This window comes from Microtus pennsylvanicus, chromosome 8 (assembly GCF_037038515.1).
Source record: "Microtus pennsylvanicus isolate mMicPen1 chromosome 8, mMicPen1.hap1, whole genome shotgun sequence".
NCBI classification, from domain to species: Eukaryota; Metazoa; Chordata; class Mammalia; order Rodentia; family Cricetidae; genus Microtus; species Microtus pennsylvanicus.
This window is the reverse complement of record NC_134586.1, coordinates 55,586,742-55,599,220: the sequence shown is the minus strand read 5'-3', so window position 1 is coordinate 55,599,220 and position 12,479 is coordinate 55,586,742. Positions and strand designations below refer to the sequence as shown.

The 12,479-nt window shown below is 48.9% G+C and overlaps 1 protein-coding gene across 5 annotated transcripts in view; it reads right to left on the bottom strand.

Moving 5' to 3' along the window:
• The window catches only part of Iqsec1 (IQ motif and Sec7 domain ArfGEF 1), a 327,627-nt gene extending 315,545 nt beyond the window's left edge, over positions 1–12,082 (bottom strand). For 2 of the 5 annotated variants that reach the window (XM_075983499.1, XM_075983500.1), the window contains exon 1: positions 11,397–12,076. In XM_075983499.1, the coding sequence (XP_075839614.1) occupies positions 11,397–11,656 (260 nt within the window). In that variant the 5' untranslated portion in view covers positions 11,657–12,076. Of the gene's footprint in view, positions 1–11,396 lie in introns of all 5 variants that reach the window. The other 3 variants (XM_075983491.1, XM_075983498.1, XM_075983492.1) reach the window with 3 other exon arrangements.
• Between the last annotated feature and the right edge of the window lie 397 nt (positions 12,083–12,479).

Here is a 12,479-nt window from a genome sequence, read left to right as displayed (position 1 = left end):
GGGGAGGTGGAAACAGCCGAAATGGTGAGCTCCTGGGTCAATGAGAGACCCACTCCATTCTGCTCCCCAAAATATGATGGAGGAGGGATTGGGGAAGACATGTAACATTGACCTATGGCCTGCACAAACATATACATGCACACAAACACATACACCTATACACACATACAGAAATACAGAGAGAGAGAGAGAGAGAGAGAGAGAGAGAGAGAGAGAGAAAGAGGGAGGGAGGGGGGAGGGGGGAGGGAGGGAGGGGGGGGAGAGAGAGAGAGAGAGAGAGAGAGAGAGAGAGAGAGAGAGAGAGAGAGAGAACTAGTGAGGACAGGGCCCTATTATATGAAGAGCAAAGATGGCAAAGACGGCTTGTTCTCCTTGTTCCCACAGAGATTCCGGGCTGGTTCCCTTGTGCCTACAGAGTTTGTCATAGATCTGCATCCATGTTTGTCAGCTTCTCCCCCAGGCTATGAGCCTTCCTGCCAACATCCTTGACTAGTTCCTGCCCCTGCCCTCATTCTCTCTAGGTAAGGATGAAGCATGAGTTCTGTATCTGGTTCTATTCACTGTTGAAAGTCAGGTATTGATGTTCTTGCCTAGTACTCTTTTGTTTCTTTTGTTTTTCAAGACAGGGTTTCTCTGTGGACCCTGGCTGTCCTAGAACTCATTCTGTAAACCAGGCTGGCCTCAAACTCACAAAGATCCGCCTGCCTTTGCCTCCCTGAGTGCTGGGATTAAAGGTGTGCACCACCACCTGGTACCTATTATTCTTGAATTGTTTCTCCTTTATTTCCGTCAGTTTTGTTTCATGAATCTTGAGGTTCTGTCACTTAGTCCATGTCTGTTTGTTATGGTTATGTCTTCTTGAGAGACTGCCCACTTTAGACTTTCCTTATTCACAGTAGCAATCTTTTTCTTAAAATTTATTATGTTTTTTGCTATTGATGTTTTTTTAGTTTTTTGGTAGGGTATCGCTATGTAGCCCTGGCTGGACTGGAGCTCATTTTGTTGGCTATGCTAGCCTCAAACTTACAGAAATCTGCTTGCCTCTGTGTCTTGAATGCTGAGATTAAAGATGTTCTCCACCATACCTGACTGGTGCTGCCACTGTAGTTTTCTTTCGGTTACTATTGCCTGCTACAGGTTTTATTGTCATTTACAAAAGAAGGTAAACTACAACCAGGCATGATGGTGCATGTCTTTAATCCCAGTACTTCTGAGGCAGAGACAGATGAATCTCTGAATCTGAACTCAAGGCCAACCTGGCCTCTTGGTCTACAGCAATAGTTCTAGGACAGCCAGGGCCACGCACACACCCTGTCTCAAAAAGCAAAACAATACAAAAAATCATCACAAATAAAGATAAGCAAGAAAGATATTAAAATAAACCATTAGAAATATACCAAATTAACACAAAAGGAAGTAATGAATAGAGATAAGAACAAAGAGTAACAGTATTGCATCTATAAATCCTACCTTATAAATGATATATTAAATCTAAGTGGAATAGATGTTACAATCAAAAGGCAAAGATTGGCAAAATGCATAAATCTAGTTACATGTCATCTACAAGATTCTTTAGATCAAAGACACAAATAGGCTGAAAATAAAAGAATGGAAAGAGGTATACTAGACAACAGTAACAAAAATAGAATTAGAATGGCTCACCAGCCAGTATTGTAGTGAATACCTTTAATGCCAGCATTAGACATAGGTGTAAAATCAACAAGAAAACAGAAAGAATAAATGACACCACAAATCAACTAGACCTAACAGACACAAAATCCTCCATTCCACAAGCAGAATACATATTATTCTCTAATGTAAATGAAGAATTTTCCTACATAGACCGTATTTTGGATCTCTGAAATGAGCCTTACTAATTAAAAAGAACTGAAATTACATAAAGTGTGTGGCTAAAACATAACGGGCTAAAATCCAAAGAGGTCCCTAAAAGACGATACCTCTCAATTGATGTACTTGGCTGATTCTCCTTCAAACCACCACCTCCTCCACCACCTTTGCCTCCCTGTGATTGGCTCACTGTAGGTGCCAGGGAGGCCAAGGAAGCTAGCCTATGGTTGAAAATCAACCACATTTAAAGACTTCTACACATAGAGAAAGATAGCCTTTGAGGCCCCTCAAAGTAAGAAATGGGTGAAAAGAAGACCTCAGGAAGGTTAACCAGAGACATAAGCATATGGGAGAGTGTGAAAGGAGAAAGCAGAGCATTCAAGATAGCTCTGCTTTGGGGAAAGGGTTAGGGAATCCATTTGGTTTTAATGACATTAAGTCTCTGATACTTTAAAACATGGCAAGAATCTGTAACTAAAGGCTAACCAGATGAAGACAGTATGTCTTACAAAGAGTTGGACTCAAACTCTGTTGTACTAAATATGCAGAATGGTAAGTAGTAGATAGATAAGATTCATGTCAAAGCTCTAATCATCTGTTTCTAACCTTGTGACTTACACTGCACACAAGCTTCTCAGCCCAGGAAGAACAAAAGTGACACAACTTAGCATGGCCTCCTGTACATTCATGTGCACTAATGATTTGCCACTAGGAGCTAAGTGATGCTCTGCAGTCCTGTTTTACAATAAATAAATTGGAAGCAGTGTAAGGCAAAAGCACTGATCTGAGGAAACAGCCTGTTCACGATAGAGGAATACTTGGTGACAGAGTCTATGTCTTGGACATAGTGCTATCCATTCCTTACATATGAACTCATCAGAGAGCCACCTCAAAGCCCCCGCCAGGTTAAGGAGAGCAAGCAACCCTTCTTGAACTACACCTCTCAAGAGGTAGGTAAATGACGCTCCTCTGGGTACTGAGAACTGGAAGTAGCTCCAGGGATGTCACCAGCCCACTCACTCACTATTCCAAAAGCCACTGCAGGCAACAAGGCCCCAAATGGCAACCTCCCATCTGGAGACTCTTTCTGCTGGCTGAGTTGTTCTTTCTCCTTTCCATCTGGGAAGACGACTGTCGTGGGTGGAGAGACTGCAGGGAATCACATGCCTTTATCCAAAACATATGTACACATCCCACCCCTCCTAGAACCACCTGGGCCATTCCTATGTCCTGCTACACCTACTGCAGCCTGTCTCACTGTCCCTGTCTGCCCAGGAGCCCAAGGTCCTCTCAACGTATAAGTTCATTTAAGGACTCTTGTCTTCCTCAGATTAAAGCCAAAGTCTCTAACGAGTCTGCACGGCCCTGCGTACTTTGCCCCACCATCCCGTTCCCCCACCCCACCTGTTCACCCTCCCATCACAAGCTACCCCCCTCATACACTGGTCCCTTCCCTGTGCCTCAACCAAACCAGGAATATTTCCTGCTGGAGCTAACTCTGAGAGGGGGATCCAATTATCACTGTCCCAGAGTAGAGATAAGGAAACTAAGGCTCAGAGAGAATCATTGCACAGGCCCAGGAGTAGAAAATAGTAGAGCTCAAAGCTTGGCCCTCTCTGGAATTTGTCCTTGGGTTTTCCACACTTGTTATCCCATCAGTTCCCATTCCGTTATAGGCTGTACATGGACCCCTGCAGCCCATGCATAAGTCTCATCCCCATCAAGGTCTCTGAGGCTGCCCCCCAGTGCCACCAACATAGGTTTGTCATTTGGGCAATGAAGCTGGTAGAAACAGCAGAAACTCACATAGCACTTTGGTCATGTTGCAGAATATGCCACAAGCCAGCTACAGAACACAGAGAGGACCCCAAAAGGTTAGGAAACACACATATGTGGGAAAGAAATTCAAATTGGCTCAAAGAGTGTCCAGTATTGGTTGAGAAACTGGAGAACCCTTCCCATGTCTGTTCACACATGCTTGCCAGCTGGGTACTGCCACTGAGGTTGTTTTACCATGATGGGATAGGAGCTCTTGGAAGCAAAATTTTTTACTGCAAGGTGACCCAAGTAGCAACAAGACACTAAATCTGATGCTCAAATTTAAAGTGGCTGCTGTCTCTGGGTAAATGACAAAGCTGGAGTTATTGCGAGCTCCTTAAGTCAAAGGTCTGGGTGACTGAACTGTACCACACCTAGAAGGGCCTCAGATGTTTCACGCTGTAATGAATACACCTATGGGCAGCTCCAGAGCTACATAGTGCAGTGAGGCATACTGACCAGGTGGGCAGGCAGACCTGGGTACATATCCTGTGTCTGTCAGGATAATGGGGTAACTGCTAAAAAGTCTGAGATTTCGTATCTATGAAATGGAACAATAAAGCTCATGCCTGTCAAGAGGTTCCAGTGTCGATGCAGACAAAGAAAAAAATCTGGAGCAACAGACAGAGCTCAGTTTGAAGAGTCACCACCTAGCTTGTACAGAGGCATGACTTTGACCCACAGCACCGTACACCTGTAGTCTCAGCACACAGGATGTGAAGGTAAGACAATCAGAAGTTCACGGTCATCCTTGGCTACATCGCAAATTAAAAATCAGCCTAGCATACATAAGACCCTGCTGCAAGAAAGAAAGGGAGGGAGAAAGGAAGGAAGAAATAAGAAAATGAAAAGAAAAAGGTATACAGTACCCAATATACAGAACCTAAAGAGCTTAATTAACTTAATAACATTAACATTAACTGCTGTAATTTGATGCATTCTAAGGTCAGAAAGCAAGACTTTCTCTCTTTTCTTTTATTTTCCTTTTTAAGAGTTGTTTTAAAAAAAAATATGCCAGGTGGGGTGATGTATATCTTTAGTTCCAGCACTCGGGAGGAAGTGACAGGCAGATCTCTGTGAGTTCAAGGCCAGGCTGTTCTACAAAGTGAGTACCAGGATAGCCAGGACTGTTATACAGAGAAACCCTGTTTCAAAGCCCCCCCCCCAAAAGAGTAGTTTCTTTTATTTTGTATGCATGAGTGTTTTGCCTGCATGTATGCATGTACATACATGCATGACCGATGCCCTCGGAGTTTAGAGAAGGGTGAAACTGGAGTTGCAGATGTTTGTGAACCACCATGTAGGTGTTGGGGACTGAACCCAAGTCCTCTGCAAGAGTAACAAGTGTTCTTAACTGCTAAACTATCTCTACAACCTTTCTCTCCTATTTCTCTGTAGCTTTGGCCTCCCCCTGGTAGGAAAGACAAATGTTTCTAAATCAAGATATAGAAAAGGTACAACTTTGAAAGGGTTAACCTAGTTTTGTTCCCTAACCCCTGCCAGTCTGACATCTCGGTCCTGAACAAGATAACTTTGTCAGACTCATCTGTGGCTCAGGATAACTTTGTCAGACATCTGTGCCTGTCTGGCCTCTTCTGCCCAGTTGTCCCCATTCATAGACATTCCAGTCACTCAGGGCACTTGTGATACAAGTGTGGTTCTGTCTCACCTACTTAATGGTCTCTGCCTCCTTTCTTGCTCCTAAAGCCCTAACTCAAGTAACACCTCCTGCATGAAGCCTGTTGGTGCCCAAAGACAACATTTACTTCACATACTCTAGGCCTGCACACTGCTTGGCCCCATTTCCTACTCCAAGCTCTATCCCTGGTCATGTTTCCAAATGAAGGAAGTGAGGAAGCTGCCCTAACAGAGGACAAGAATCCTGCCTACCTGTGTGGCCCAGGAACAGGGTGAATAGAGGAAGTGGCAATCACATGTCTGTTTCACTGATCCCCATCCCTGGGACACAGTAGGCACTCCATAAATGTTCCCTCCCCATCCATGTTCTTCTAAGCACCCTCAAGGGTACAGAGGTATGCAATAAAGCAAATATTGAAAAACTTTAATTGCAGAACCTGGAGGGAAGGAACGAGAAGTGGTGTTCTGCTCTGCATGATTCTTCCTACTTTTCTATATGTTTGAAAATGCTGGGTCTAAACAATCCTTAAAAGCAATTTCAATGCCCTAGCTAGGGCATTGTTCCAAAGCTACCATCTACTGAGCCCTCAGTGACAAACACCACAGGCAGTGCATAAGTCTGATCTCCTTCTACAGAAATGGTTAACTCTCATTTGTACTGGGACTGACTTAGAGAGGCTGAGACTTACCAAGTTTGAGCCACTAGAAGATAGATACAGGAGGAGCACATCTTCTAATCCACTGCTAGAGGATAGCTAACTGTCCAGGGACTAGTAATGAGAAACCCTTAAAGATTCCCCAGAGAAAGCCTAGGACAGTTAGGGTCACAGGGGGTACTGCAACAACAAAGCTGCCATAAAAGCAGAGGTCTTTTCCATATGTAATACTGGCCAGTGCACTCTACATAATTCTAAATTATCAGATCCACAGAGAAGACCTGCTACCCAGGAATTCTATCTGTGTCACTCAGTCCCACTTAGTCTGCAGTTGGGGAGGAGATCTGGGATGCAGCCTGACCTGTGTCTATACTGGGTCAGGGCCAGTAAGCAGGAAACTCACTGAATTCAGATGATCTCAAAACCACATCAGTAGATCTTACTCCATTTCAGATAGGACAGTTTCACCTTTTTGGATTCCAGTGCTTTCCAAACTCTCAGTTTGTCTATGTTTGTTTCTCTGGTGGCTCAGTGGTAATTATTCCAGTTGACACTCTGACAAGCACAAAACAGTGTACTTCCCAAGTTAAGTCGAGTGTTGCTCTTCCATTAAAAAAATAAAATAGAACAATCAGCTGTCAAAACAACATCATAGACAAAACAACTGACAAATAGCCATCCTGATAACAAAATATATAGATGTCCCCAAATGCCTGACTTCTGTGGCCGAGTGCTCACACTTTCCTCCCCATGGCAAAGCCCAGGGGTTTGAGGTCTCTGCAGGCACAGTGGCCTGTATCCAGTATGAACACTCACATCGAAAACACCAACCTCTCCTGACTGAGTTTCACACCCTGCACGGTTCACTGTTTTCATCAGCTCCAGCAAGATAAAGAAGCATTCCCTGATTTATTTTCTAGGTTGTTAAATAATAATTTGCGTAGCTTGTTAGACGACTGGGAGAGAGCTTCAGAGAAACACTCCCTCGTCTTGCTGCGGACTCTACCATCTGCAGGAAAAATAAGAATGGCTCACCCTGCTCCCTTACAGTTTAATACATTTTGTCCAACTAGGACAAGTGCCCTAAAGTGTGGTGCAGCTTGTTCCTGACAGGGACATCTTCCCAGCACTGGATACAGGCTTTATCTCAGCTGGGAGAACAAGAATATTATTTAATAGAAACATAAGCACAGTGTCTCCTGCCACCAGTTTCTTAGGCACAGTCACAGAAGAGGAGAAAAAGGCTCTCCCAGCCTCTCCCAGGCTCCTAGTCTTTGCTCAAAGGGAGAAAGGAATCTGCACATAAGAGCACTCTGCTCCAGGGCCCCTAGACCCCAGCTTTGGTACTATTTCACTTTGAGGAATAACATAACTCAAAGTCTCCTTGCCAGGACCATCCTAAGTAGGGCTGTGTCATCTGCCTGCTGCCAATTAGGACAATCCAGCTTTCCCTTGCCGCCCCCTCTTCCATGGCCACCCTTGAGCATGCCCCTGAAATGAAGCACCATCATCATGGTTAATGTCACCACAAGCCCAGGAAGAGCACATTGTTTGGTAAGTCAACAGACACTGAATGCCACTGAAAACCTCCCCCAGAGTGAGTCACCAATTCAGAGCTTCAGAAATTGTCCTCTCGGAGTGATGTGTGATGTGACAGCCCTTGAGGGCCGGAGATGAGAAGGTGGAAGAGGCAGCTCCACTGGGTCTCTCCCCAGCCACTTAAGGCTGATGTTCCCTTCTGCCAAGAAAATTCAGAGGATCGAAAGCTAAAACGGGGTCACCTTCTTCCATCCTTGCCCCTTTATACAACCACCACCAAAAACTCTGCCTTGGTGACTGAGATTCCAAAGGGCAGAAGGAATCTACCCATGCTGGGCTCCCTCAAGCAATAGCCAGGAGTCAAAAAGAATCCTGAAAGCTGGTCTTATCATTCCAGTCTGAAAGGCAGGCAGTAGGTGAGTAAGATCAGGACTCAGACAGTGTGAGATCCAACACTGGCTTACAACAAGATGGTAGAGCTTAGATGAGGCATGTGATCACTCAGAGCCTAGGTCTCACAACAGTACCATGGGGCATGATGACACATGAGGTGTGAGCATGCAGCAAAGCTTAGGGAATATCGCCATGCGCTCCTAAACTTGGTTCAGTACATTCATCAGTACCTGCTACATGATGGTTCCAATCACCCTTTTCCTCCCAGTCCCTCACCCATTTGAACGATATAGTCTGAACACCCACTAGGTACCTGAACTCTAGTGAGGGGATTGTGGCTCTAGACATGAATCATTAGAATATAGCTGACTGAACATTGCATATGAGTGCTGATGCCGGGGGGAAATCAACATCAATAACAACAGAAACAACTCGCAGGCTAGCAAAGGCACCATGAATGAATGACTGGATTTCTTCCCTGTTTTAATCTTCTCCTCTACTGCTGGGAATCAGTGATGGTTTAGTGGTCAAGAAACATAAGAAAGCTCTCTGAGAAAGAACTTAAGGGTTCCTGGAATTGAAAGCTTCTAGAATGTCTAGGAATCTTGGATCTGGTGAGGTGATTATCAAGCTCACTCTTATCTCAAAGTAAGCAATGGACCACTGAAGCTATCTATCTAGTGAGCAGGGAGCTTCTAACGAATGCTCTAGTGGCTAGCAACTACTTAAAAAGGGCCAGTCAGTTCTTGCTCAGCCAGTATGCTTAGCAGACCCTCTTTTTGATTTTTGTTTTTTCGAGACAGGGTTTCTCTATAGCTTTGGAGCCCTTGTAGACCAGGCTGGCCTAGAACTCACAGAGATCAGCCTGCCTCTGCCTCCTGAGTGCTGGGATTAAAGGCGTGCACCACCACCGCCTGGCTCAGACCCTGTCTTATGAGGGTCACTCTATGCAGACAGGGAAGTCTGGGAATGGCATCACCAATGCCCAAAGATAGGGAGTAATAGAGCCCAGTTCCCCAATTCCATTTCTCCAAAACTGTCATCTTGTACTGCTCTGTCACCTCTGGGAACTCAAGCTCAATAACGATTGTCAGCTTCAGCAATCCTTTCCCACAGTTCCACATTCCCCATTTGATCTCCTGTGCCTAGCCTTTAAGTTTCTTCCTCCTGCCTGGGCTCAGCTGATCCAAAGAAATGAGAAACTTGCAGACATGGGAAGAATGTAGCCTGCATGAAGTACCTACAGGGTGCCCATTTCCTCTCCCTGTTACCTTAGGGAAAAACAATGGAAGGCAGTTAGGCTGATTCCTGCTTTGTGTGCATTTAAGAAAAGCTGAGGTAGAGAACGGTGGTGTGACCTGTCCCACAGTCACCAGCTGGGATGTGCAGAGCTGAGCCTTAGTCCCAAGTTCATCTACCTACATTATTTTCTTTATACAGCATTATTTCTCTCCTTTCCTGTGGTTCTTCCCCATATCTCTCAATACTATCTCTCATGGTTCTGCATACAACAGGTACTTAATAAAAGCTCTCGGGGAGCATTAGTCATCCCACACTCCTTCACATCTATCATCTTATTCATAGAAACCCTGATACGGGTCCTAAGCACACAACAGTTGAACTAGAGGATATGGGATATCCTGCCAGAAGAGGAAAGAATTGGCATTTCTTTCCCCAAAAGGCTAAGAAAGGAGTTTCAGGCAAAAAAAAAAAAAAAACAGGGCTAGAATGCTGTCTTGAAGGGAACCTCGTGTTCCTTTTCCTATCCCATTCCTCAGACATTCGCTCATTATCATGGGGTCTACATGCCAGCAACATACAATGTCCCAGAGCTTGTGAGAGAAGTAGGTCCCAGAGCTTGTGAGAGAAGTAGATTCTCCAGCCTGCCCAAGACTTGCTGGGTCGAAGAACCTACAATCACCAAAGAAGTCCAGGCTCCTAGTGTGCATGTTCAAGTTTGCAAGCTGCCTTGGACCTAGAACAGAGAGCAAGAACTGTGCTGCCTCTTGCTTTCCTTAAAAGTGACACTACACTTTATTGAGGTGACACAGGTTTTGTCTGAGCCTCTAGTAGGGGAAACGTCAGATAGTCTCAAGCTGGAAGCTTCTGAAATAAAATTTCAGCATTTGCATCCCTTGACCTCCTCAGCCAAGACCACCATCTGGATTGAAAATGGAGATTTCCCAAGGCAAGGAAAGAAACCTCTGCCCCTCTGAGTTCTCCTGTCTACATACTCCACTTGGTCAGTAGAGGTGACTTTGAAGGAAAATAAGGACAATATCTTCCGGGATAGTGTTGTGAGGCATCAGTCGGTCAATGTGTGTCACTGTTCCCTATCAAAACAGGAATGTGTGTCCCTGCCCTGGTGCCACCTCCCTATGCTGTGAGGGACTTCATTTCGGCAGCCCAGACTTAGCTCTCCATCCTTGCATCTAACATGGGCTGACCCACAGCTTCAGTGAAAGGGACTACTGGAAAGCCTCAGAGCTAAAAGCTCCCTCCCTCTCTGTGCTCTGGAGTGGCAAGAAGGCTCTGTGTCAGTGACACGGATCAGGAGCTAGTCACAAATCCCCTACCTCCCAGATGAACTGAAAGAAGAGGTGGGTATAACATCTCAATCTGCCCCCTAAGGAGCCACAGAATCCAGCCACACTCTGCCTCTTCGGACCCCACTCACCCCACATACAACTCTCCTCTTTCAAAGAGTGGACCAACCCTTCCATAAATGCCTAAACTAGTGCTCCAAGCAGACTGTAGCAGGCCTTCTGTCCCATGTCCATAGCAGGACACAGTCCGACCTGGGGTAGAGGAACGCCGTTCCAGTGCCTGGATTCTCACTCCAGCGAATTAGAGTCCCTATCTGGGGCCAGCAGAACTCCCTGCTCCAGCACTGCATGCCCTAAGCCTCTCGGGTCGCTTGTTCTAGAACTACTGACCACATAGCACTTTTTCTAGTCGACCCCTGACAGTTCCAAAGGCTGCCGCAGAAGGGGTGGGCAAAGAGCTCACCGCAACCGCGGCAAGCCCACCCCAGCGTCACCTAAGCCCCTAGCCTGGAGCCCGAGCCGCGCCCAGATGGGCAGCGCAGATTGCCATCAGGGCTTCGGCACCAGCACCCAGAGGCAGCGAAGCTGCTGCAGGCTGGAACTCCTGGGATGTCAGGGGCCGGGGTGGCGGGGTTGTGCCTCCTCGGCGGCTCCTTAATCCTCGGTCCGAAATAGCCAGGGTAATCTCGGGTCGAGGCGGGGGAATTAGTGTCTTGGGGGAGGAGGACGAGCCCCAAAGCTGGACGGCGCAGGGTCCGTGTGAAGAGCACTAAGCAAGAGTGGCCCAGGCGGCCCCGAGCGGGCGGGCGCTGCACGCGACAGCCGCGCGGCGAGGCCAGGCCGGATGGCAGCTCCGGGAGGTCCCGGGTGCGCCGGACTCCGGCCGAGGGACTCACTCCACGGCCCCCTGAGAAGTTCGCGCGCCCCCGGAACGCCTGCTCCGCCGCTCGGCACTTACTTGTCGCGGCGAGAGCCGAGCTCGGGGATGGCGCCGAGGGGCGAAGGGCCCGGGTCCGGGCGCCGAGCGCACGCGGCCAGGTGTCGCCGGTGCCGCTCCAGCAGGCCGGCGTTCTCACGGCTCAGCCGCGCCACTTGGCGCTCCAGCTCCTCGATGCGCCGCCGCCGTTGCGCCAGCAGCTCCTGCTGCGCCGCGACGATCCGGGTCAGCTCCTGCAGGTACTCGGCCGCCGTGCCCGGGGGCTCGGCGGCGCTCGCCATGGTCCCCGCGGCGGATGGCCGCGCCTCAGGCGAGCGGGCAGTGGGGCGGCGGCGGCGCAGCCATGGCTGCGCGGCGGGGACAGAGGCGCGGCACGGCGCGGCGCGGCAGCGGGGCTCGGCCCGGGGGGCGCGGCGGCGCGGGGCTGGCGCGGCTCCGCCTCGGCTCCCGCCTCCGCCGGCGGACGCTCTGTGCCTCGGCACCTCCCGCTCCCCCGCGCCGCCGCCACTCCGCTGCCCGCTGCCCCACCGACGCGCAGGGGTCGGCAGGGCGCGGAGCTGCGGCCGCCACGGGTAGGCGAGGAGTTTGCAAAGTGCCGGCTGCGACGCGAGAGGGAGCGGGAGCCTGGAGATCGTGAAGGAAGGAGGTGCCTGTGAGGGAGGGCGCCGCCTGCCGGGGCCGCCTCTCCACCCCGCGCGCCTTGTTCTTCAGCGCCCCAGCAACTCAGGGCCACGGCTCCGAAGCCCCTCGTCCTAGTCCCGGCCACGCCCCCTAAGTCCTTTAGTCCCGCCCCTCCATCCTCTGGTCCCTCTGCTGGGTTTCCTCTGCCGCGGCCCTTAGTCTCAGCTCCGTCCAGTAAGTCCCTCAGCCTCGCCCCTCAGCTCTTCAGCCCCGCCCCCAGGTGTTTCTCCCCATAAACCCCTCCCCTGTGTACTTTAGCTCCGCCCTCTCGGCACCGCATCCTCTCATTCTCGGTCCACACTTCAATCCTTTGCCCTTCAGCTCCGCCCCCTACCAGCTCAGTCCCGCCCCCTCAGCTCCGGGTACCGCCCCTCTAGACAGCCGTCTAAGCCGTCGAAGACTCTAAGCACCACCCAGTCGAGG